The sequence below is a fragment of the Dipteris shenzhenensis genome, chromosome 20, assembly GCF_047967505.1.
Source record: "Dipteris shenzhenensis isolate YYH24624 ecotype China chromosome 20, Dip_SZ_1.0, whole genome shotgun sequence".
Lineage (NCBI taxonomy): Eukaryota > Viridiplantae > Streptophyta > Polypodiopsida > Gleicheniales > Dipteridaceae > Dipteris > Dipteris shenzhenensis.
Genome location: NC_141615.1, coordinates 36,491,804 through 36,516,661, shown reverse-complemented (window position 1 = coordinate 36,516,661; position 24,858 = coordinate 36,491,804). Strand labels below are relative to the sequence as shown.

The window sequence follows — 24,858 nt, the reverse complement described above, 5'->3', positions numbered from 1 at the left end:
AAGGTCGCATAATTCCCAAGTATTATTCTTATACAAAGCATCCACTTCTTCATTCATAAGAGTTTGCCATTCTGGCTTGTCTACTACATCTTTTAAGTACACTAGCTATTTTGTAGCCACCATGATTGTTATTGCATAACCATGCGGGTTAGCAGAAGTGACCTAGAGGGGTGTGCGAGGGTAGGTCAGCCGCAAGGGTTGACGGTTCCGATCTCCAAGCGGTTGTAGTCCTCAACAGCTGCTTCTCTAGCCGTCAGATGGTTCTGTATGCATGCTATTACTAGCATTCCGAGATCATCGTGTATGCAGATGTTGTGCGAGCTATTGCTCTAGAATACAGTGCTCTTTAGCATTCTATCTCTTGCATATCTATCTTCCATTCTGTATTCCGTTCTTGTGGATGTTGCATGTATCATTTGTCTATTGCTTTTCGTAGCGTCTGCACAAATTTATGATGTTACACATTGGCAATCAATGCACATTCTTACCATCATGCAAGGAATTCGTGATCGGGCAATTGAGCGTGCATGTCATCCGCTCCTTGCCGTCTTTGCAGAGGCACTTCACATGGAGTTTTGCATGCAATTACACTCACTCTGGAGGAGATTCGGGAGAAGATTGCTGCGGTGATGAGACACATCCATGGATTTCAAGATTAACTTCATCATATTTGATCTGACCCCCAACATCCTGCTTATGGGCGAGCGAGTGCAAAATTTCTAGTGAAGAACCTCATTCGGTGGTCGTGGCAGCACATTTTGCGGTTGTTGGCTTCCCAATAGGCATGCATGTGCACACGCTCGAAAGGACCTCCTGATCCCTTGACGCCGACGATGTGGCTACGACAGCACAACAGTGATCCCTTGCATGGGCCGACAATCCACAAGAAGCTTCGGGAGGGGTCAATCGGCATCAGAGTCCACTGGCATAATCAGTTTCACTGGCAAAGCTGCGAGTACAAGTCTCGATTGACGCACGGTGGGTGCTGGTGCATCTTCATCTCCAACTATAGTTTCGGTGGCCTCTCGTAATCTCTTCAGTCAAGGAAGGCTGTCTGGAGGAACAGCAAATGTTGGCGGTGCGGTGATGGCTACAGCAGGTAACATCAAGTATGCCAAGTTTTCGAGGAAAAAGTCAGACGACCCCGATGCACATGTTCAGATGTTTGAAAAGGTGTATGGGATCAACAATCTGGGAGTTGTGGTACTGCTCCAACAAGAGGCAGTTTTTTAGTCCACCTTATCTGGTAAGGCAGCACGTTGGTTGGCACAATATGCAGTGAACCATTTCACCACATATGATGCAGCTCGAGACGCATTCTTGAGGCGGTTTTGTCAAGACAAAATTATTCCACAAACTCTGGAGAGATTGCATAGCTTGGAGCAAGGCGATCAGGATGTGGAAGGATATGCATCCAAATTCAATTTACTCTTGCAACATGTGGTTGCGGCCCAAAGCCCTGCTCGGGAGGTACTCAATGACTACTTCATTTCGAGGTTGTCAAGGGATCTACGGATAGCATTGGCCACAGTGGATCAGACACAGACAACACTCGTGGTGGTCATGGCACAAGCAGTGCAAGCAAGGGAATCGTTGCACGAGAGGACATCTAGAAATTGCAAATCCGGGAAGAGCAAATCCAAGAAGAAAATGTCCAAATCCAAGTCGGATGACAGTGAGGATGATTTGGATGCGAACGGTTCGAGCGGAAGGTCTAAAGGCACCAGTTCGAAGGATTCCAACTTAGAAGCAGAGATGAAGACTCGGAGAGCCTCTAAAGGAGGTAAAGGCACGCCATTGGCTTCTGGAGAAGGATTTGTACCTAAAGGCTTGAAGGGGATATGGTGTACTCGCTACCGCAATCTTGGTCACTCCACAGTCGAGTGTGCTCTTAACGCAAATTGGTGCGTGATTTGCTTGACTAATACACACATACGGTGGCATGCCATTACAATGGGCACAGTCAGAGAGCAGTTGGTCCGCAACAAGATGCGGCTGCATCTTTTGTGCAAGAAGAGTCGCAGCAACAAGCGTTCCAGCCACAGCAATAGACGTAGCAGCACAGCCGGAAAGTGCAAGAGTGCATTGTCTCAGGTTGAGATGCCCTTCGCGGTGTGGCGAGATGGCAATATATGCTGTGGGTGACAGGCGAAGCCCTCGGTGACTTTATTTTTCTGATTCAAGGCCATTTCGGGGCCCGTTTTGGAGGCGCAAGTTCTTCGCAAGCACTGAGAAAAAGGCCCTGTTTTTATTGTGCGACCACTGCTCTGCAGGTCAGTGAAAAGTTACCGCAGAAACTGCATCGTATGCATGTGCGCAAAGATACTGGGAGTTACAGAATCATCCTTATTTCCTGTTGATGCAAAATCGTCACTAGGAAGTGACTATGTGGTCAAATACCACTTTCGTCAGTTTTGCAGATTTGCTTGTGTGAGGCAGAAGCTGTATTTTTTATAGTGACAGAGTTTTCTGCAGTGTTCTATAATAGCATCTGATTCTCTTTCACAAATTCACTGAAAAGCTTGACAAGAATAACTTCCAAGCATGGAAGTTTAGAATGACGAATTTCCTTATGGGAAAAGGCTATTGGGAGTTCATTACAGGAAATGAAGAAGAACCAGTTCTTCCTAATGTTCCCAATCAACAGGAAATGCAGGCATTTAAAGGATGGCATGAGAGAGCCAGAAAAGTTATGTACTGGCTGTATATCTATTTTGGATTCTATGATTGTGCATATTCGAGATGCAAGTATGCCAAAGGAGGCATGGGATACTTTGGCAAAAATGTACATCACAAATACGCAAGCCAAGAAAATGTAGCTCAAGCAGGAGTTGCACAATGTGCAGAGAGAAAATATGAGCATCAATGACTACCACATGAAGGTGAAGAAAATTGCAGATGCAATTGCTTCCATTGGGTCGCCAATGGAAGATGATGATCTAATTTCTGTGACCTTGAATGGTCTAGGAAAGGATTATGCATAGTTCTGGACATCCATTGCCATCCATGAAAAATTTCTTGATTTTGAGGAGTTGTTTGCTCTTCTATGAAGAGCAGAGAAATGGTGGTGCATCTTCTTTAGGAACTTCAAAAGAAACTGTCTTCTACTCAAATGCTGGCAGAGGTAGAGGCAGAGGTAGAGGAGGCCGATCTGAAGGCCGTGGTAGAAATCAGAATATGCAACAAACTCAAGAAAACCAGTCCTTTGGAGGAGGTCGTGGTAGATGGCAAAGAGGCCAAAATGCAAACAGCAATGTGGAATGCTACTATTGTGGTAAAATGGCTCGTATGGCTAAAGACTGCTACAAAAGGCAGAATGACATTATGAATGGAAAATTGCAGCAAGGCAATTATGCATCTTCTAGTAGATAGGGTGATGACAGAAATCAGCATTTATTTATGGTGCAGCACATGACCAATTCTGTGACAAGTGTAGAAGAACGAAATGATGTGTGGTATGTTGACTCAGGTGCGTCAAACCACATGACAGGTCACGCAGAATGGATGCAGGATGCAAGGAAAATGGAAAGACTAGGATTTGTGGAGACTGGTGATGATACTACACATCCTATTGTGCAAATTGGTAAAATTCCTTTGTTTATGCAGGATGGGAAAAAGAAATACCTGTCTGATGTATTTCATGTCGCGAATATCACCAAGAACCTGGTTTCTGTTGGTCAAATGGTTGAGCAGGGCTTGCAGGTCCGATTTAATCCTCATGGATGCTTTGTTGAGGATATGAAAAATAATGGTCGCCTAATAGCAAAAGGAAAGAAGAAGGGCAGGATGTTTACGTTGGATGCGGACATCTTTGAATTGAGTGCAGCAATGTTTGCACATGGGACCGATGTTGTTGCAGATATTGATATCTGGCATAAACGCATTGGTCATGTTAATGTACAGCGACTTAAATCAATGCAGGCCCAAAATATTGTTGCAGGATTGCCTAAATTCAAGGTTGCAGAAATGCATAAGGTATGTGAAGCCTGTCAATTTGGAAAACAGGCAAGGAAACCATTTCCTAGGGATGTTCAAGAGAGCAAGAAGCCATTGGAATTGATCCACTCTGATGTGTGGACTACTAAAGCTACATCTATTGGAGGCTGTCATTATTTTGTCACTTTTATTGATGACTACAGTAGAAAAGTTTGGGTGCATTTTATGAAAAAGAAAAGTGAAGTGTTTGGGCATTTCAAAGCTTTTAAAGCTATGGTTGAAAAAGAAACAGGCCTGCAAATAAAATGCCTAAGGTCAGATGGAGGGGGAGAGTACCTCTCAAATGAGTTTGCAAAGTTCCGGCAGGAGCATGGCATAAAGCAGCAATATTCATGTAGTCATACCCCACAGCAAAATGGACTTGCAGAAAGGAAAAACAGGCATATTGGAGAGGTATCTCGGGCCATGCTAAATGAAAAGGACCTACCAGATTATTATTGGGCTGAAGCAGTTGCTACAGAAGTTTACATAATGAACAGGACTCCCACTGCAGCATCACATGGCACGATGCCAAAGGAGATGTATACTGGTAGGAAACCAGATATTTCTCATTTGAAAATTTTTGGTTGCATTGCCTATGTTCATGTGCCAGATGAGTTGAGGTACAAGTTGGATCCAAAAGCTGAGAAGTGCATCTTCATTGGTTATTCTCTGTAGCAGAAAGGGTATAGATGCTATAACCCTTCTACTCGTAAGTTTACAGTGAGCAGAGATGTTGTTTTTTATGAGATGAGCAGCTAGTATAAACCAGTAAATGTGATGATTGATGTAGACGCACAAAATGGTAATGCTGCACAGAATTCACAGCAGCAATCTGAAAATATTAGTGGACCTATAGTGTCATCTAGTAGTGGTTAACATACTTCGCCATGGACAGGCAGATTGAGATCAGGAGAATCTCCTCAAAGCAATGCAGATAGTGGTACGCAGGTATCACGAAAAGGAAAAGAGAAGGTAGATCAGCCCATGTTTGATGTGAATGCATGTCACTCTTATGTGGATGGTGAATCCAGTGGCTCAGAACAGAGCATTAATGATGGGTTGGATATTCCTTCTATTGTTACACCTAGAGTAAGGAAGACTAGGGATGATTTGAGAGCACCTGAAAGTGAGCCTATTTTGCGCAAGTCTACCAGAGCTAGGTATCCTGTGGATAGGCTGAAATATGGTGGATTTACAGCCATTCACTATGCCTATATGGTCAAAGTGATACAAGAACCAGAACCCACTTCTTGTGAGCAAGCCATGGGAAAAGAAAAATGGGAGAAAGCCATGGATGAAGAAATGGATGCCTTGGAAGCAAATGCTACATGGGAATTGGTGCCTTTGCCTAAAGACAAGAATGCAATTGGCTATAAGTGGGTTTATAAGGTGAAGCACAATGCAGATGGTTCTCTGAACAGATACAAGGCAAGATTACTTGTCGAGGGGTATGCACAGACATATGGCATTGATTATAAAGAAACATTTAGTCCGGTTGGAAGGATGGAAACCGTAAGAGCAGTCATCGCTATGGCTGCATCAAAGGGACGGTCTTTACATCAGATGGATGTAAAGAATGCCTTCTTGCATGGTGATTTGCAAGAAGAGGTCTTTATGGAGCAGCCACCAGGTTATGTTCATGCTATTCATCCTGAGTTTTGTTTGCAGGTTGAAGAAAGCCTTGTATGGCTTGAAGTAAGCACCTAGAGCATGGTCTGACAAGATAGGACAATATCTTGTCACTATTGGCTTTCAGATTTCCAACAGAGATTTCTCACTTTATGTGAGAAAAACAGAGAAAGGTATTATGCTGCTTGTCATTTATGTTGATGATTTGATCATCACAGGTGATAGTGATGAAGATATCCCTTATGTGAAAATGCTATTGAAGCAGAAATTTGAGATGAAGGATTTGGGAGAGCTGCGTTATTTCTTGGGCATTGAGGTGATTAGATCACCAAGTGGGATACAGCTCTTGCAGAGGCAGTATGGATTGGACATGCTGTCCAAATTTGGGATGACAGGCTGTAAGCCTATTTCAGTTCCTTTAGAGCAGAATGTGAAGCTAAGCGCAGATGTAGGTGAGCTTCTGGAAGACCCTACTATGTACAGACGCATAGTAGAAAGTTTGATTTATATGACTATTACCAGGCCAGATTTGAGCTATGCTGTTGGATTGGTAAATCAGTTTATGCAGGCTCCAAGGAAACCGCATTTGGATGTGGCTAGACGCATACTCAGGTATGTGAAGTCCACATTGCAGTATAGACTATTTTATGAGGTTGGGGTTCAGATACAGTTGCATGGATACACTGATGCTGATTGGGCTGGTAGTATTTCTGATAGACGATCTACCAGTGAACATGTGTTCTCTTTTGGGAGTGCTGCAGTCACTTGGAGCAGCAAGAAACAGCCTACAGCTGCCTTGTCGAGCACAGAGGCTGAGTACAGAGGTGCAGCAATGGCTGCATGTGAGATAGCTTGGTTGCATAAGCTACTTTATGATATGCATCAGTCTACAGATGGGCCAGTTGTCATTTATTGTGACAACATGAGCAGTATACAGTTGGCAAATAACCCAGTCTATCATGCTAGAACAAAGCACATTGAGGTGCATTATCACTATGTGCGGGAGAAGGTTTTACTAGGTCTTATTTATCTAGTTTATATCAGCACAGGGGATCAGGTAGCTGACATATTCACGAAGGCATTGGGCACAGAGGAGCTGCGTAAGTTCAGAGACTTGCTTGGTATGCAGGAATTGGAATTGAGCTCGAGGGGGAGTGTTGAGATATCGAGCTCCACTCGTGATATGCCAAGGTGGCCGTTGTGCATTTATGTCACCGACTTGTTAGCTACAGATGCGGTTGGTACACCGCCCATGAATAATAGCTGGATGACAGCTATCCTTATGTACTCTAGTTCGTGGCTCAGTTAGTGTGCCACCTTAGTTAGTTGAGTTTTGTTTGACACCCACATATAGGGTTCTTCAATTTTCTTTGTACTGTAATTCTTTTAGCTTTCACAACTAAGAAGAGAAAAACGGTTTTCAACCTCCACCTTTGTGTGTATTTTCCCATTGTGTATGTGAGAAAGCCGCAAGTGAGACTGCTTCCTTCTCTCCCACTATCTTCACAAACCTTACCTAACCCAATTGTGGCCAACCAACCTTGGTATAGCCTTATCTGCCATGTGCAGAAAGGTGACCATAGGTATGGTGAAGTAGGGATAAGGCTAACATCGTGTCATTTCTGGAGTAACCGGAATCTTTGAGATTCCGATGGTGAAGGATTCCTTCGGGAGTAGCCGTGTGGGAGGCCTGGTGCGTATATCTACTGCAGACGTGTGGGGGATGGAGCTTTGAGCTCGTTGTGAGTCGCAGACGGGGCGCTACTAGTCGGAAGGAGCGCTGGCGGCTAGCTTTTGTTTGGCGATAGCAGCTGGAGCTATAGAGCTGTTGGAGGATATGGAGGAGTGGTGCTGGTTAGAGAGACCGTCAGTGTCACTGTGCTGTTGGAGAGGTGGATCGATGCACTATCGATGCTGAGAGCAAGGGAGGTAGGCTTTTGGAGTTGAGTGCTTGGGCGTAGGTTGGACATTGTTGACATCGTAGGGAAGTCTTTGTGGCCGTTTGAAGGCTGGAGCTGTCGGGTGGACGTTCGTAGTCGGAGCTTTGGAGATGGCCAAAGAGTCTGAGCAGCGTCGACGTTGCATGCGTTACGTGCTGGAAATGCCATCGAGGGCGTTGCTGTGGAAGAGCCGTATGGCGCTAGAGGTTGTTGGCGGTTGAAGACGGTGGAGCAGACCGTGAAGGAGTGCGTTGCTCGTTGGAGAGGCTTGGAGGTCCGTCAAGAGACACAGCACTATAGCTTGGAAGGCCTTGCAAAGGCTTCCAGTTTCTGAGAAGAACTCGGCCATCCGTATGACCTTTAGGAGGCCCTGAGCTGCCAAGCTAAGGTCATTGGAGCTTGAAGGTGCGCCTTGAAGGAGAACTAAGACCGTAGAAGCTTGCTATTGAGGTCTCCTTGGAAGCTTGATCTCTCTGGCTGGAGTTCTTTCACAAGCTTGTTGTAGAACAGTTGGAGGACTCTCTTTTTCCCTCAACTTCTCAGTCTCAAATGAAGCTCTCACTCTCATAATGAAAACACATCCATCTCTCTCAATGAAATCGCTCTCTCTCAAATCGGAAGTGAAATTTCTCACAAAATCTCTCAAGAATGAAGATGTACGGAAATACTTCTCTCGGCGAAAGAGAACGGAATGAACAACTCTCACTTTGAATGAACGGAAATGGACAGAAATATCTTACAATGAATAGAAATTTTTCTCTCAATAGATGGGAGTCTCTCACCGGAAGAGAATCCTCACGGTCACTCAAGAACACTCTCTCAAGAATCACAATGCCTCAGTGGAAGCAAAGGGAGCTCTGGTACCATGACAAAATATGAAGAGGGGAGAGCAGAAGAGTGGAGATGAGGAGAGAGGGCACAACTAGAGAGCACACCACAAATGACTAACTGTACACTAGATTTAGTTGAAAAAATAGAATATATACAAACCCATTTAGGGTTAGGGTTAGGGCATCTAATACTTTCCTTTTTAGCACTCTATTGGGTCAGTGCTATGCACATATGATCACATGATGTTGAGCGTGAACTCTCAACACATGCCTCACAAATGAATGGGATTTACCCTCCATCACATGGAAAAATCCATCATGTATGGAGCACACATCCTCAACCATGATATCATGAGAAATAATGACTTCATCATGAGTAATAGCATCATAAGGATCAACAACATGTAAAGCATCATCACATAAAAGATCATCGTGAATATTAATAACTAGAAATGTTGTAGAACCATCACATAAAACTACATCAACATGATCATCATCATCCTGCATAGTAGAGTCAAAGAATGGAGCCTCCAAATCTTGATCATAATCTCCAAATCATCATCATCATCCATCGTAGAGTCAAAGAATGGAGCCTCCAAATCTCGATCATAATCTCCAAATCATCATCATCATCCTCGATCGTAGAGTCAAAGAATGGAACCTCCAAATCTCAAAGTATCCATGTGAGAAACATTATCCGCATGAACCATAAGAGAAGCATTATCATTAACATGAGTATCTAGAAACCTGTGGTATTGCCTCATCATGAAAGACATAGTCAACAATATCAAGAATCATATCATTAGCAAGTGTATATTCACAATGTATATCATCATGGTAATCTTGACCACATGATGTGAAGCTAGGTACCTCTAAAAACTCTTCTTGGCTCTTTTGGCCTTCTTGTTTTTTGGGCGAAAAAAGATAATATTTTATTATATGAAGATTTTATAATGACGGTTCACTAAACAACATCAAAACTGAGAGAAAGACATGTGACACAAAATTGTAGTAGCCCTAGCATGTATCAGTAGTACTCTTGATAGGATCAGTGACAGTATATGAGCCAGAAGACTGAACAACAGAGAGGATTGATAACCCTGCCACCTGTCAACCTTTGCACAAAATCTGTCCAAGACCCAGTCTCTTCTGTCTTTCATGGTGATCCCAATCTCCATCAGGATGCCAAGAAGTCTGAAGACTTTACCATGAGGGAGGAAGTGGCATCCCATATTATTCAAAAAAGGTGGTTGGCTTCCATTGAGCATTGAGTACCCTGTTTTTGAGTGATTAATGAGGGATCTCGATGCATCCTGCTTGGTGCTTCTCAGGGTAAGACTCGTATCAAGTGTGAATTGTTGAGCCAAGACTTGTTTTCCTAAAGGCAACTCAATCCCTCTGATTAACCCTTGCTGAACCTTCTCTTTAACTAGCAATCCCAAAGCATCACCACCTGCTCTTTTTCTTTTGGCCTTTTTATTCTTCTGGGTATTCTCAATTCCCATCATATTTTTCCCAACATAATAGCAATGAAGGTCACTATCATTACCACTATCTAACTCTGAGTCACTCACATAAGTCTCCTCTAAGTCCTTTACAATTGATTTACAAGGTTCTATCCTCCTCCAGCTTGAACAAGGTTTAAGTATGTCCCTTGCATATTAATCTTAAGTATCCTCCAATGTGTAAAAATCTAATAATTTATCTCTATCTTTCTCCAATTGTTTAGATGATGTTTCTTTCTTCAAAGACTTAATGATGCCATCTATTTCTTCAACAAGATAAACTATGCAATAGTGATTTTCACCAATCTCATGCACAAGTGTCAAAAAGCATGCATCAAGGTGTCTCATTCAAATGTGTGAGTATTCATTGGGCATGGTACTTTGCACGGGTCTCTATCTCATCCACTTCAAGTCATTTGCAAAGTACCATGCCCATTGGCCATCATTTGCATGGTCGGGGATGCATTTTACCATGATTTTCACCACATGTCATGCAAGAGAGTGAAAAAACATGTATCAGTGTGCCTCATTCAAATGTGCGAGTCTTTGATGGGAATGAAATTTTTCACGGGACTTAATATCATCAATTTTAAGGCTCATACAAGTTACCATGTCCATTGGACATCATTTACATGGTCAAGGAGGCATTTTTTCGTGATTTGCAACACCTGTAATGCACGAGCATCAAGAAACATGCATCCCTGAGAAAGTTTTTCATTTGAAAGTGGGAGTCTCCAATAGGCATGATACTGTGTTGGAGTCTTAATCTCATTCACTTTTAGGCCTATGCAAAGTATTGTTTCCATCGGATGTCGTTTTCATAATCGGGGACACATTTCTCCTTTTTGAACGTGTGAATATTCAATGGACATAGTTCTTTGATGGGCCTTAATCCCATCCATTTTAAGACTGATGCAAAGTATCTTACCCATTGGATATCCTTTGCATTATTGGGGATGCATTTTTCCTTGTTTTCCACCACCGGTCATGCATGAGGGTTAGAAAACACACATTGGGATGCCTCATTTGAACGTGTAAGTCTCCAATGGGCACAATACTTTGCACGGGCCATAATATCATCCACTTTAAGGCCCATGAAAAGTACCATGATCATTGGATGAATCTTGAGAATGAGGGGGTCTTGAATTCCATTGAGTAGCAAAGGATTAGAGTTGTCAATTGTTGTAGATGGAGCTCGACTGTTGACCCCTTACCTTAGTGGAGTAGAAGACCACTTTGAGGGGTAGTTATGATTGTGAAAAGATGGCCCATTGAAACACGTGCAATGGGACCCAACCAAGTGGTTCTAGCTTTCTCAATTTGGGTGCTCAAAAAGGACATCAAAGGTGCCCTTTTTTCCAATCAACACCTACATTTGGGCATGCTACAACTTGGAGAGTGGCACTGGCTAGAGCAACAAGTTCCTCATGAGGCCCTCACCAAGTTTTGGTCTTGGCTATCAACTAGCCTTTGCTTGGAGAGGAAGATCTCTTCCTTTTGGACTAGCGGCCCATAGTTACGATCTTGAGAGGCAAGCTACACCTAGCAATTCTTTTAATCAACACCTCATGGATGATTGATCTATATTGGTCTTTTCAAGTTTTCAAATAGATGGTTGTTTTCTTTCGAGAACAAAAAACAAATCCTTGCAATCATTGTTAGTCGATAGAGGGACAACATACTCCATCAAGGTCTCTCTGACTTACGAGATAGACTGTCACCTCCTAGCTAGATTGGTTGAGTGTCACCTTTTAAGTCCCTCTCATTGAAAGAGACCCGACCCTGCTTGGGAGACCAACGCCAACATAACTACATGAAACATCTAGATAGTAGGTTGCAACGTAGTACTGGGGAACATTGGATACATCTAATTGCCACTCATCAATGTACGGCATGATAACCATTTACAGCCTACAAGCCAATTGGGAGTATGATACAAAGGAATACAAGGCATGTCATAGTAGTCTTTTACTCATAAATCCAAGGCATCCATTGGTTTTATAGCTATCCATGCGACCTCGCAATTAGTGCCTACTTCAAAGATGCCCTAGGCAATGAGCTAGGCTCTTGAGACAAGCAACATAGCAACTAGCAATTGGAATTTTCCTAGCTGATCTATATTGGAATTTTCCTCGATTTTCGGTGATTTTCATTGGAAAAACAAAAAAAGGACCCTTGCAAATACTTACAAGAGGAATTCACTTTGTCATGCAAAATAGTCCAAATAATATCAATTGAGTAGCTAGTAGACTTTTTTTAATTGGCCACATGGATTTGTGAAAAGGTAAGAGGAATGGAAGAGAACTGAATTATGGTATGACCTACCTACCCTTAAAAGTTGATAATCAATGTACAACATGTAACAAATGCAAATACCTCTACAACAATTCGATTATTCCTATCAAGGGTTGGATCCAAGACTAAATTAGAGAAGAGTTAGTAGCCATCAAAGATCACGTAGTATTAGCAATAGACAGAGGAACTCCTATACGACATGAAAAGATTGTCTTAACAAAAGTTTGTGAATTAAGTCAACTACTTGTGCATAGACTCGAAAAAGTCAAACTCGTCATAAGAACCCATGGCAACATTGCCAAATATTTAACAATTGCAGGATACATGTTCCTGATCCACAACCTTGTCTTTCTGATCAGATGCAATTCCGGTTGTGATGCCAGCTAAACGACTCCATAAAAATTAATACCTTTCCTGAAATAATGGGCCAAAACATTACATCCAGTCTAGCAGTAGCAAAAAACTACTGTACAAATATAGAGGATTCTTGAGTTCCAAAAACCTACTCTCCTTCTACAATAAAAGAATCATTCAGCCATCTCACTCCTACATACAAAACAAAACTGGATTGCATCAAGTGAATCACTCTCTATTTTTGTAACTTGCTACTGTAACTTCAATAGGGTCTCAATGGCTTCAAAAAACAATGGCGCCATTTCTAGACTTGGTGTCTTGACTGCACACTTCACACCAGGAGACCCCACCACGATTGTCAGCTCTACCAGAAAAGGAATCACCTTTCCAGAAATGTATGAAACTTTTCCAGAGAGATAAAGAACCTCTTGATTGGTGTCCTTCAGAAGACGGCGCGCAATATAAAACAAATTTGAGGCAGAGAGCTTTTCCAATGCCACATCAACATTGCTAATCAAGGCGTTTGGTAAATCCCTTGAGATTTCATGGGAATCTGGAAGGGCTTTCCATGTCTGTAGCCACCATAACACAATGATAAGAATTTTCCACCCAGATAACAAATAGACTGCAAGAAAATGGAAACAAGCAAGCAGATTCTAGGTTAGGCTTGGAACCTCCAGAAAAGTGTTCCGCTCCATCTTGCCTTCTTCTACAAAAAGCACTTGCAATGGGATCCTATCTTGGAAATACCACACTGGCTGCTGATTATTTTTTACAGCCACTTGCAAGACAGAATTAGGAGGCCCAGGAGAAAGGTTCTGAAACAACACCATGGGAAGCAGAGTATTTGCTGAAGCACCAGGTGGCAGTGCTGGAACCTGTACCTCACAAAAATAAACAAGTATATCAAGGAAAATCCAGGAATATATATGCTCATTGACCTCAACATCCAAAAGGAAAACCAAGGCTGTTTTCCCGAGAGGAAACTTGCAAGAAGGTAGGTAGGAGCTGTCTAAGAAGAGTTAGCAATATGCACCCGAGTAACCATCCTACCTGGAGAGGGCCTGCCGCAGCCAGACCAAAGGTGTTCTTATTAAACTGTATCATAAAACCATCAAGTGGAAGCTGTGAATGGTTCTCAAATGCCAGACTGTAGAAAATCTGCCCATCTCGTCGGATCAGCTGCCCACTAATTTGTAAACCTTGCCCAGCTGATGCTGGAAAGATTACTGGTAATGGAGGGCTGTAAGAGAAGGAAACGAAGTGTGAATTCCAATCGATAATAGAAAGGCATATTGAAAATGAGAGAAGGTAAAATACAATGCTGGCCATTTCAACCTTCTTCCCAGAAGCAAAGCTTGTGATTTGTCAAATATGACCTTTCCCAGACATACATTGGACAGGGTGTTTGAGGTCTGTCTACATATAGGAGCATATTAAAACTTATTGATCTTACCCTGAAGGAGCTGCAGCAGTAGGCTCACTCACAGGAACAAGAGCATTATCTAGACCAATCAAATCACCAAGTAAATCAGGCATAGGAGCAGCTGCCGCAGGTTGTGGAACTGCACTTTGAGCAGGTGCTGCAGAGGGACGAGGGACATTTACACCACTTGATGTATCAGGGACAGGGGCAGAAGACTCGCTCTGGCCTGAATCTTGGCCCTCCAGATACTCTTCTTCATCCTCAGGGCGTTGTATTGCTGTTTTTACACGGCTGACAAAAGCATCAGGAGGCTTATGATATACAGATGCAAGAGTAGCAATGTTTGCCAGCAATTCATCCAGTACAGTAGGATCCAACTGGTTTGAGTCATCACTGATAGTTGGCTTTTCTGCCAGCACAACATCTTTGGCAGCCTGCAGCCAACCATAGTATCCATGAATAGAGCAGGGAAATTTTGTGAATCAACTGCAGGCCCAATCTTTGCTAATATCGTATGTCTGCAATTAAAGTCTGTCATTTCTTGGTTATCCAGGGTGTACCTCAGGATCTGTTGACAGCAACCGCCAATAAATGTACGCTCGGTCACGCAGGTCTGGATTGTCAGTCTCCTGAGTGGCATTATTAAGAACTATCTGTATAGCATGGAGACAATTTACCTTAGCAAGTAACCTCAAAACCTTGTTTGAAGATGTTCCTTTTTCTCTGATAAAACACCGACCTATTTTATGCCATATATGTGTGAAGAAATGCAAGGCATAATCATTTCAAAACAATATAATTGAGCACTCTTAACTCATCCCAGGTACGCAGTGCAGGTAATTACTCTTATCAATGCATAATTGAGCGTGATCCCCCCACCCCCCGCGGCGCCCCAGGGTTAAAAAACAAAACAAACAAATACTCTGTGCTGCATCAAGGTGATAAAAGGCACAACTCCTTCAACGGAAATTATCACAAATTGCAAACAGAGTTGGCATTAAAAACCTGCTACATAAGGAAGACTCATTCTAGAAGAGCATTTAAGATGCAATCACCGTGATGAAGCCTGCAACTAACATGGTAAACTCTTTTTGTGCCAAGGTTGAACCATCCTTGGCAGACAAAAAGACAATCTAGGGGGAAACTTTGATAAGACAACCATTGAGAAGCTGATTGAAAAAACATGCCTGGATCATCTCTTGAGGTCGCTCAGTCGGCTTTTTGAGGAATAGCTTTACAGCAGCAGTGAGTAATTGTAGTTGCACCTGAGCTGGCTCCTCTGGAAAAGTCTCAAGGAAGCTTTCAAGTAACTCATCTGCATTATCTATTCGTTCGGCATATTCCCCAATTATCCAGATCATCGAAGCCTGAAGCCCAGATGTAAAAATGAACACCTATCCATGTCTATTACAGAAATAAACTCAGCACATAGAGTGATTAATGTACCTTTGCCTCTGGTTCATCTAGTGTGTCCAAATTCTCGCACAGAGTTGCAATAATTGACTCATACCTGGCTCAAAATATCTATGTCAGGACATTGAGGTCATTAACATCAAGGATGCATCAAAGGTCCTACACCACAGAAGCTCTGTATCCTAGTTTCTTACATGTTGGGATACCGTCTGAAGATATCTTTAATGACAATGATGGCCTCCTGTACCACATAATTGACCTTGATTTTTATGAGATCCAACAGCACACCTATGCACTTTTCAGCAGCCCGGTCTAGCTTGATAGCGCATCGTCCAATGGCACGCACAGCCTTCCTGACAAAATCCACGTCTACTTCTGTGGCATATTCCTTGAACTCCAATAAAACCTGAAAAATACAAGTTGGTCAATAGAGTAGCTAATATACCTAGATGAATCCAAGAACATTCCCAAACTCATCCTCTAAAAACAAAACATAGTGCAGTTTCAATCTCACGATAGTCACTCATAAGATTGAAAACCATAAACTCCATCATGCATAGCAGGGACTAGCTACTATGACATCCCCACTGACATCATCAGCGCCCAACAGTGGGTGTAGACCATAGTAATTCAAAAGGAATACGTGTACATTCTCAATTGGAATTCTGTCTAAACACACATGTTTCCTGAAACAGCACCTTGGTATCCTGAATATCAAGGAGAGGTTTCAGAGGATTCCCCATCAAGCAATGTTATTTAATGACCCTTCGCAGACCACACAGATGTGTCAAATGTCATTCACAACAAGGGCAGACCCACACACTATATAGCCTATTCAAGTTTCCCTCCCAGAAGGGGGGTACAGCCCTCTGCATTTCTGCCTCAAAGATTCTATGCCACAGCAAAGCCTCTTCTCATATTGACTATTATCCTTTGTACTAGTAAGCATGCACATTATCCTTTCAATGTATCGAAAGTCTGGTCCAGCATTTTTTATTCAAGCACAACTTCCCCAATCTGACCAGATAAACTATCTTTGCAAACTTTACAGGCAAAGTGAAATCACAGAATTTTACAAACTGCTCACCTGATCAATGTTGCGATCTGAGGCAAGCTTTATCATAATCTCAAGTTTCTCCATTTTTACATAGATTGGATCATTATATTTGCAAAAGAATACCTTCAGAAGAGCAGAAAGGAAAGCTAGTTATGCTTCCATACTTTCAATAAACGAGAGAACGACAAGCTACTTCAAAGGTTCAAAAGAGTGAGTCTAAAGAGTATATAAGACAAGTTGTAAATATGACATGGAATCACCTTTATCTCATGAGCAAGGATGCTGGGACGTCTCTGAACAATAAGATTAATGTTCCGTAGAGCCACATATTGAATTTCTGGTTCTGCTGAGATAAGAGTAACTAGTGGAGGAGCCATCTTTTTGCAAAGGTTGCGTACCACATCAATACTCGTGATGAGCTCCATTTGTTGCAGAATTACCTGAATGTAAAACAACATGTCAGCAATTGACATGAAATAAAGTCATGGTGCAAAAATTCTTTTCCATGCACATCAAGTATGAGGCTTCTGCAAATGACAAGTATAAAAAGAGATCAACCTAAATCTTTTTCGTGTCTCTACAAAATTTGAAATAAGATACCCAGACATGAAAGCTTCTGTCCAAAGAGAAGTAATTATCTTCATAACTACTAATTACCTTCACTGCTGAAAGCACTACTGCACAATTAGCATGCTGCAAGCGGGGTGTGACCCGCTCCACAATATTTTCTGCATCACGGGCATCCTTTGCCTTGTATCTTGATAATGCATCCAGGATGAAGACTTGACCCCACCTGAAGCCAAATTTGAAATCATCACATATCCTCCATCAACCTTTCCATTGGTACTTTCAATATCAACAGTGTGAAATCCAATAGACGAAATAGAGCAAATGCCTTATTGAGGCAAAAGACCAACGCTGCCACATCTGAGTTTTTCAAGTTGGGTCAAGTAATCAAAAGCTGCCAAGAGGGGACATATCACATAAGGCTTTCTGAATATTAAACCATTGATTTTGACTTCACGTATGGATCCATCAAAATGTCCACACATGAGAAGACAAGGTATGTTTTTTCTTCAAATATTCTCTTATAAAGGTTTGAAAAAAGTATGTCCTCACTTCTGCCTAATCCAACACTGCCTGCTAGCAAGTTATCACTTTCCATGCTGAAATCAAGAGTTCCAAACCTGCTTGACAAGGTGGAATGCCCATTACAACACCCCATACAATGACTTAATTCACTACTTGGAACATTTTGAAGGCTACCTTCGTTCATCTATATAATCCTTAGTGAAACCACTCAAACCCATGTTTCTCCAAAGAAGTAAGCAACCCACATTTCTACACAGACAGTACGGGGTAGCCATGGTTCATCCCCTTACAACTTTCCACCCATACAGTTCCAAATATGTGCCTTCAAGACTATACAATGCAAAGAGATGCATATCTACAGCAGCAGAAAGAATGCATGTATCTTCCAGTCTGATTTGAACAACAGAAGGCTAACATATAGCATTTTAATCAGGCAATGAATCAGTGATTATCATCATTACTAATAACTAGGAATGTTCAGGGACAACCATGAAGCGGGAATAATTAGGAAGCAGGAAAATCAACCCACAGCACTATGCCAAAAATACGCAGAGATTTTTGTTTTTACAGCTCTAACTTTCAATTTCAGCTTTAAAGTTGCAGAAGTATCACTCAGAATCCATATGTTAACATTGAAAACTTGATTTCAACAAGAAATAATTGCAATTTGAACTGCACTCTGTATAGAAATATGATGCCATGGAAATGCTATAGATATATACAGATCACATATATTACTCACGCATACTACACCCAACATCTCTCTTAAATCGACTGTGTGAAGACGTACTCCACTAAGAATTAGTTTGACACGAACATACAAGATTAAAAGGCAGACCAGTACAAACACACATATATCTTCCTAAAAGCACGTTCCCTTTCAGCAGTGGGCACACCATTTTTATCATTTCCAGTTTCCTTGCACCAGCAGACATATATATATATATATATATATATGAATACAGGAACCCAGCAGACATACTCTGTGCATTCGTTAAGAGCTGCCAAAAGCTTGAAAAGAGTGTGACTGGTGATCTCAAAGATAACTTTACTGCTGCTTTCTTGTATCTCTGCCAAAGCTGCCACTGCATTGGCCACAACCATGGGGTTGCTATCTGAAATCAAGTCCTTCAATGTCTCTAGAAACCCTCGATCCTCCACCAACTCTGCATTGATATCATACAGCTTTGCAACACAGATGGCAGCCGTTTTGCGTACATAAGGATCATCATCCTGCATCCCAGCAGTCACATTGAATGACATCCACAATGTCATATAAGGAAAGTAAACATACAAGAAAAAAGATGCACATGAAATGTCAAAACATTGTGGTAGCTATAAAAAATAATCCAAGATTGTATGACCTTGACTGACATAATTAATTACTCTGCTTAAGATATTTTAGACAAAACCATGTGTCAAAATAGTTGACCTTAAAGAAGGTGCACCACCTTCAAACACCTTTGAAGTGGATCACAAAGATACTCTGTGATTTTATCCACTCTGATACAGCCCATGGTCCGTACAGCCAATGCACGAATCAGTGGATTTGGATCTTGAGAGTCCTGCAGATGAACGAACAATGAGCCTGATGAGACCAACTGTGTCAGACTGAATAATAGTTAAAACTAGAAGGCTACTCTATTTGTATTGAATTACCCTTATTGGTTGTTCATCAAAAGCAACTCAAGTTACGATCTGCAGAAGTGACGAAGTCTATGGATAGTTAGAGGAAACAGAAGAAACACAGGGGCCGCGCATGGGGAGGGAGGGGGGAAAGTCATAAAATCATAAAAATGTTAATATCAAATTCCTAGCAAAACAAGTCAAATTTTAAAATGAGATTCAGAAAAAGTCAAGACTAGAGGCAAGATGCAGGGAGGCAGTAAATATTTCACGCGCTGCTCATTCCTCCTAGACTTGTAGAGCCATAATCTTTTACAATGTATCGTTCTCTCCATCAGCCTCTCTGTTGCTCAAGCCTCAACCTCAACCTGTCTATCACTCAAACTCTCCGTCAGCCTCTCTATCGCTCAGCCTCAACCTCTCTCCATCAGCCTCACCGTCGCTTAGCCTCTCCGTCTGCTCAACCTCTCTATCGCTCTCCATCCGCTCAAGCCCCTTCCATTCAGCTCATGCCAGTCACCACAGCCTGTTCATATGGTAAACTCTCTCCTTCTTGTCTCCTCATCTAACCACTTTGCTACAGCTATGTTCAACGGATTTCCATTGACAATGATCAATCACACAAGCACAAGGAGCAAGACTCTCAGGGTCCTTCAGGACCAGACATCACTCAGGCCATTCAAGCTGCTCAGGAGGTCATCACCAATTGCTCAACGCCACTCAGGCAGCCTTGTTTCAAGCCCAGCCCCCTGCCCAACTCATACACTTCACCTCAGCTCCTCCTTCCCTCACCTTCGCTTCAATCATTGCTCTATCACCTTTGCTTCAGTCCCATTAGACAAGTTGGGAATCCAGTAGACGGACAAACTTTTGTCAATGGAAATCCATTGATATATTTCCTCACACCTCCGTACAACAGAAATAAATGCTTCTGTACAGCCGTACGGAAGCCTTGGAGAATGAGCCTTAGAGAGAGGACCTCGGGATGCGTGAGAAATGCAAGCAACAAGAAGCAGACGTCAAAATCCATACCTTTTGCCTTGGAAGGAAAGGAAGGGGTAAGTGGGTATGCATGAGGGACTGCCACATGCCCCCCTCCTGGCTCCATTAAGGCACTCCAGGATGAAGTCGATCCTTGGCATGAGGAACCTGCTCTTCATGGTCAGCTGTTCAGTGCGCAGTAATCTACACACATCCGAGCTGAGTTGTGTTGGGATATCTCAAGGTGTATGCCCCAGGCACACCTTGGATTCTGTGTGTGTGTGCTAGAGGCACAGTTCGGTGCCCATAAGCACTGTTAGGTGGTGGTAGATGCCACATAGACTCATTGAGAGATTCTAGGAGATGATTGTGGAGCTTGGTGGCTCATGTAGAGGTGCCTACATATGGACCTCACCCTTCTTCATTCTACAAGCATTCTCTTGTTTTGTGTTCAGCTTCATGCTTTCCTTTCACTTCTCCAACATGGTATCAGAGCATTATGATCCTCCTTGAGCCCATTTATGCCATGTCATCTTCTTCTTCTTCCCCACCTTCCTCTCCATTTTGCCCCTTTTTGCCCAACTACTTGGAGGGCTCAATTCTCCTCCTACAAGCGACCTCTTCTAGAGTCCTTCTGGCTGGAGAGACCCTTCATATAGGCGACCTTCCACATCAGAGCAATTAGGGAATGGTGCCCTCAGACCCGCGCAACAGCCGCTTTCTTTCTAACGCCATTTCGTGCAATACGACTTGTTGGCAACCATTTCCAAATTCCTCTGAGCCACGCTTGCACAACAACATGAGCTAGCCCCTGTCCAAATTTGAAGTGAAATGGTCCACCAAGGAGGGAGAAAACGCGAAAAAACCAGTCGACAATCAAGCTCTTGGCTATGGCGATGTGACCGGCATTTCGACTTTTCTCTTCAGTGGCTCTTCTCTGGTATACCAGCGTTATTTCTACCTAAAAAGCCCTCTTTTCTTTGCTTTGAAGAGGGAGATCCAAGCCCTCCAAGATCAGGCTTCTGTTTTGGACAGTTTTGACTGTGTTGTGAATTTGGTGCTACATTAGATGCTACTTTGGCATTTCTGATACTTTAAAGTGTTGAATAGCATCAGTACAATTGTGGCTACAACTTTCCTTTAGGTTGCTATACCTGGATTTGCTTGGAATACTTTCATTTAGCCACCTCTATGAAGCATGCAAGTTGAAGTATCATTTCCATTATGATTTTTATTATGGAATTTGGTTACAAGTCTTTGCTACACCAAATGCTTGTACTTTGAAGCTTTTCAGCTTTTTCTAGCCTTGTAAGAGAGTAGACACTACCCATTTTGGGTTAGACCCTCTCATGGCTACCTTCTTGAATATTGATAAGTTCAATGGTAAAGGCTTTCACACATGGCAGATGAAAATTAAGTTTGCATTGATGAGGGAAAACCTCTGGGGGCTTGTCAAACCTGCTTCAACTTCTTCTTCAACAGCCTCTAATGCTAGAGAATCCTCAACTCCTACACGCCCGGCACGAGATCCTGCTAGAGAGGAGAAAGCCTATGGCATTATTGCTCTTGGCTTAGGAGATGACTATATTCATCACATTTCTGATATGGAGTCTCCTTCTGAAGCTTAGCAAAAGCTTGATATTCTTTTTTGTGCTAGCTCTCACATCTCAAAATTGTCACTTCAGATTGCTTTCTTTGAATTGAAGATGGCTAGTGGCACTCCCTTGGCTGCCCATGTCAATCACATGCGGAGTCTCATGACTCAACTTGCTTCTATCAACTCTCCAATCACTACGGATGATGTAATGGCAGTATTGCTCAAAAGTATGCCTAAAGATTATGATCATGTTGTCACCACATTGAAAAATCTTCCTAATCCTACTCTTGAAGGTCTTATTACTGCCCTTCAAGAAGAAGAAAGGCACAAGGAACTCCGGAGAGGCAATGACACAGCCTATGCCATAAAAACTCAAATGGGCAAGTTTCCACCTTGCAAACATTGTGGGAAGACCAATCACCTCTCAAAAGATTGCTTCAAGATCAATCCTTGCAAATATTGTGACAAAAACAATCACCATGAAAAGTTTTGTAAGGCCAAAAAGGAAGCAACTACAAAACCAGAAACTGCCAATTTACTTTCGGTTGATGTGCCTCCACAAGATGAGGCCTCCTATGATGATTATGCTTTTTGAACCAGCTCCACATATGCTCCATATCTCTCTTTTATGTTGAGTCAGGTACTCTGCCTAGATAGTCCTCCAAAATGAATGGAATAGACTATTGTGTTCTTAGTAAACACCTCTGGTCACCATATGATGTAGGCCATGTGTATGTGTTTTGCTCCATGGTACCTCCTGCAAACATTGTGTGCATGTACATGCAAGGGAGATAACCATTGGGGAGTCTTATGTATCCCTTTGTTTGCCTCACACCCTTGGGAGCCCTTGCTAGCATGAGATCCTAGCCATAGATTTATCCTTGACCATCATGAGATGGCTTGAGACACTATGTGACTAGATGTATCCTTGACATAGCCTAAGGCATTCCCTTTAAGGGGGGTTTGTTGGGATATCTCAAAGTGTATGCCCCAGGCACACCTTGGGTTCTATGTGTGTGTGTGTGCTAGAGGCATAGTTAGGTGCCCATAAGCATTGTTAGGTGGTGGTAGATGCCACATAGACTGATTGAGAGATTCTAGGAGCTGATTGAGGAGATGATTGTGGAGCTTGGTGGCTCATGTATGTTAGAATTATTGCTATAATTTAGCAGTGACCAATGTAATGTAATAAGTAGGTTAGGGGCACTTTTCCCTCACTTAGAGGTTTCTTCCCCTAATCACAATTAGTTCACTAACTATGGTTAGTGAAGTGATAAGGTTTTGTCACTTGACAAAACCCATCACTCCTTTCAATTGTATCTCTCTCATCTATTTGCAACTAAGCTTTCAGCTCTCACTCTCTCCTGCTTCTTGCTCTCATCTGCTCTCTCTCTCTCCCATTCTCACATTTGGTATCAGAGCGTCGTTGAGCTCTCGCCTCCAGCTCCAGCCAGCCCGCAAGCTCCAGCTCCAACTGTTCACCTTCCGTACAGATCATCCGTACAATTCGTACGGACTAATACCGTACAGCCTCTACGTGCGTACCCGTCCGTACAGACCTGCGCCGTACTGCAGTTCCTATGCAGTACTCGTCCGTACGTTCGCCGTACATTCCGTACAGCTCGAAATAGTTCGTGGAGCACAGTCCGTGGAGCACCGTACGCTGTATCGCTGTACTAGATCTGCTCGTCATCCGTACCTTGTACGGATTTCGTACGATGTAGTGCAACTCCATGCACTAGCTCCGTACTAGTTCGCAATACAGTCCGTACAGCTCCTGCAGCCCCTTTCGTACCGTACATCGCCATCGTCGCCATACAAGTCGTCGCTAGACTGTACGGTTATCCGTACAATTCCGTACAGCTGCGTACAGATCGTCCGTACAGCACGTGTGGCGCCGTACACCTGAGTCCTCCGTACATCACTGGCTGCTGCTTGCCGTACAGTACGTACGGTTGTTCATACATCTTCCGTACATTTTCGTACAACTGCCGTACAGTTTGAAGGTGGGCTTGAAAATTCGCATTTTTGCAGGACTTTTGAGCAGGGTTCTACTTGAAAGGTTCTTTGACAAGCGCATTCTTTGCATATAGCCATTGTTTGGCTCAGTTTTGTGGGAGCACATTTGGATTTTTTGGGCAAACATTGCAGTAAATCTGCAAGTGTTGAAGAAATTTGGGGCTTTTGCAATTACACTGTGATTTTGCAGTAAAATTTGGGGCTTTTGTAAAATTTTGACACACATTGCAAGCAAATTGCAAAGATTGGCCAAGAAATTGGGGATTTTGCAGGAGAATAGCTATTTGGGTGAAATTTGGCTCAATTTCAACTCGAAATTTGAGGCTTTTGCAGATCTAATCTGAAATTTGGGGCTTTTGTTCAGAAATTGCAGATTTGGGACTTTTAGTAAATTTGCCCCTTTCTGGTTGCAATTTCAAGTCACAAATTGGGGCTTTTGTGTTAGGAGAGCAATTTGACAGATTTCAGTTCACAGTGCACACTGCCTTTCTGTAAGTGTTTTGAAGCACTCTTGGCAGGTTTTGGGAGAGATTGGATGCTCTGGCAGATTTCTGACGAGGCATTACAGAGATTTGAGTTGCTTTTTTAGCCAGTGTTTGGCTGTGTTTTTTGGGATTTGTGCACTCCATTCCCAACAAGGGAATTCAGTTTTGCATTTGCTGTATTTTCTTTCTCAGATATGGCCCAGCAAAATCAGAATGATTTCGGTTTCAGTGGTCTCTCACAAGAGGACAAGCTGGATGGTACCAACTACTCCCTCTGGAGTTTTATGGTGCGCAATATTCGGATTTCTCGTAATTTGTGGGACCATGTAAGTGGGGATGAGTTCCGGCCAGCAAATGTGGCACCTAATACCCCTCCCCAACAAGAAGGAGGCAGAGGTCGTGCACAGGGTACAGCTGCAGCACAAGTTATTGGTGCAGTTATACCTACCACTCCAGAGCAGAAGAGATGGGATTCACGTGATGCTTTAGCTTTGTCGTGTATTTCTCTTTCAGTGAAAAGATTCATCATTCCGCATATCCGGTCGTGTAAGACCTCAAAGGCAGCATGGGATATTTTGGAGAGCATGTATGCAATTTGGAATGATGCCAGGGTGTCTTTTTTGAAAAGAGA

At 42.7% G+C, this 24,858-nt stretch overlaps 1 protein-coding gene across 1 annotated transcript in view; it reads right to left on the bottom strand.

Moving 5' to 3' along the window:
• Positions 1-12,411: 12,411 nt before the first annotated feature.
• The window catches only part of LOC147889596 (beta-adaptin-like protein C), a 59,192-nt gene continuing 46,745 nt past the window's right edge, over positions 12,412-24,858 (bottom strand). The window contains exons 4-16 of the mRNA XM_087391163.1: positions 18,971-19,084; positions 18,502-18,752; positions 17,085-17,220; positions 16,688-16,867; positions 16,458-16,550; positions 15,565-15,776; positions 15,404-15,467; positions 15,141-15,324; positions 14,518-14,606; positions 13,988-14,391; positions 13,585-13,774; positions 13,206-13,409; positions 12,412-13,103 (exon numbers count right to left, since the gene is read on the bottom strand). Coding sequence (XP_087247289.1) covers positions 12,783-13,103; positions 13,206-13,409; positions 13,585-13,774; positions 13,988-14,391; positions 14,518-14,606; positions 15,141-15,324; positions 15,404-15,467; positions 15,565-15,776; positions 16,458-16,550; positions 16,688-16,867; positions 17,085-17,220; positions 18,502-18,752; positions 18,971-19,084 — 2,442 coding nt within the window. The 3' untranslated portion in view covers positions 12,412-12,782. The remainder of the gene's footprint in view (positions 13,104-13,205; positions 13,410-13,584; positions 13,775-13,987; positions 14,392-14,517; positions 14,607-15,140; positions 15,325-15,403; positions 15,468-15,564; positions 15,777-16,457; positions 16,551-16,687; positions 16,868-17,084; positions 17,221-18,501; positions 18,753-18,970; positions 19,085-24,858) is intronic.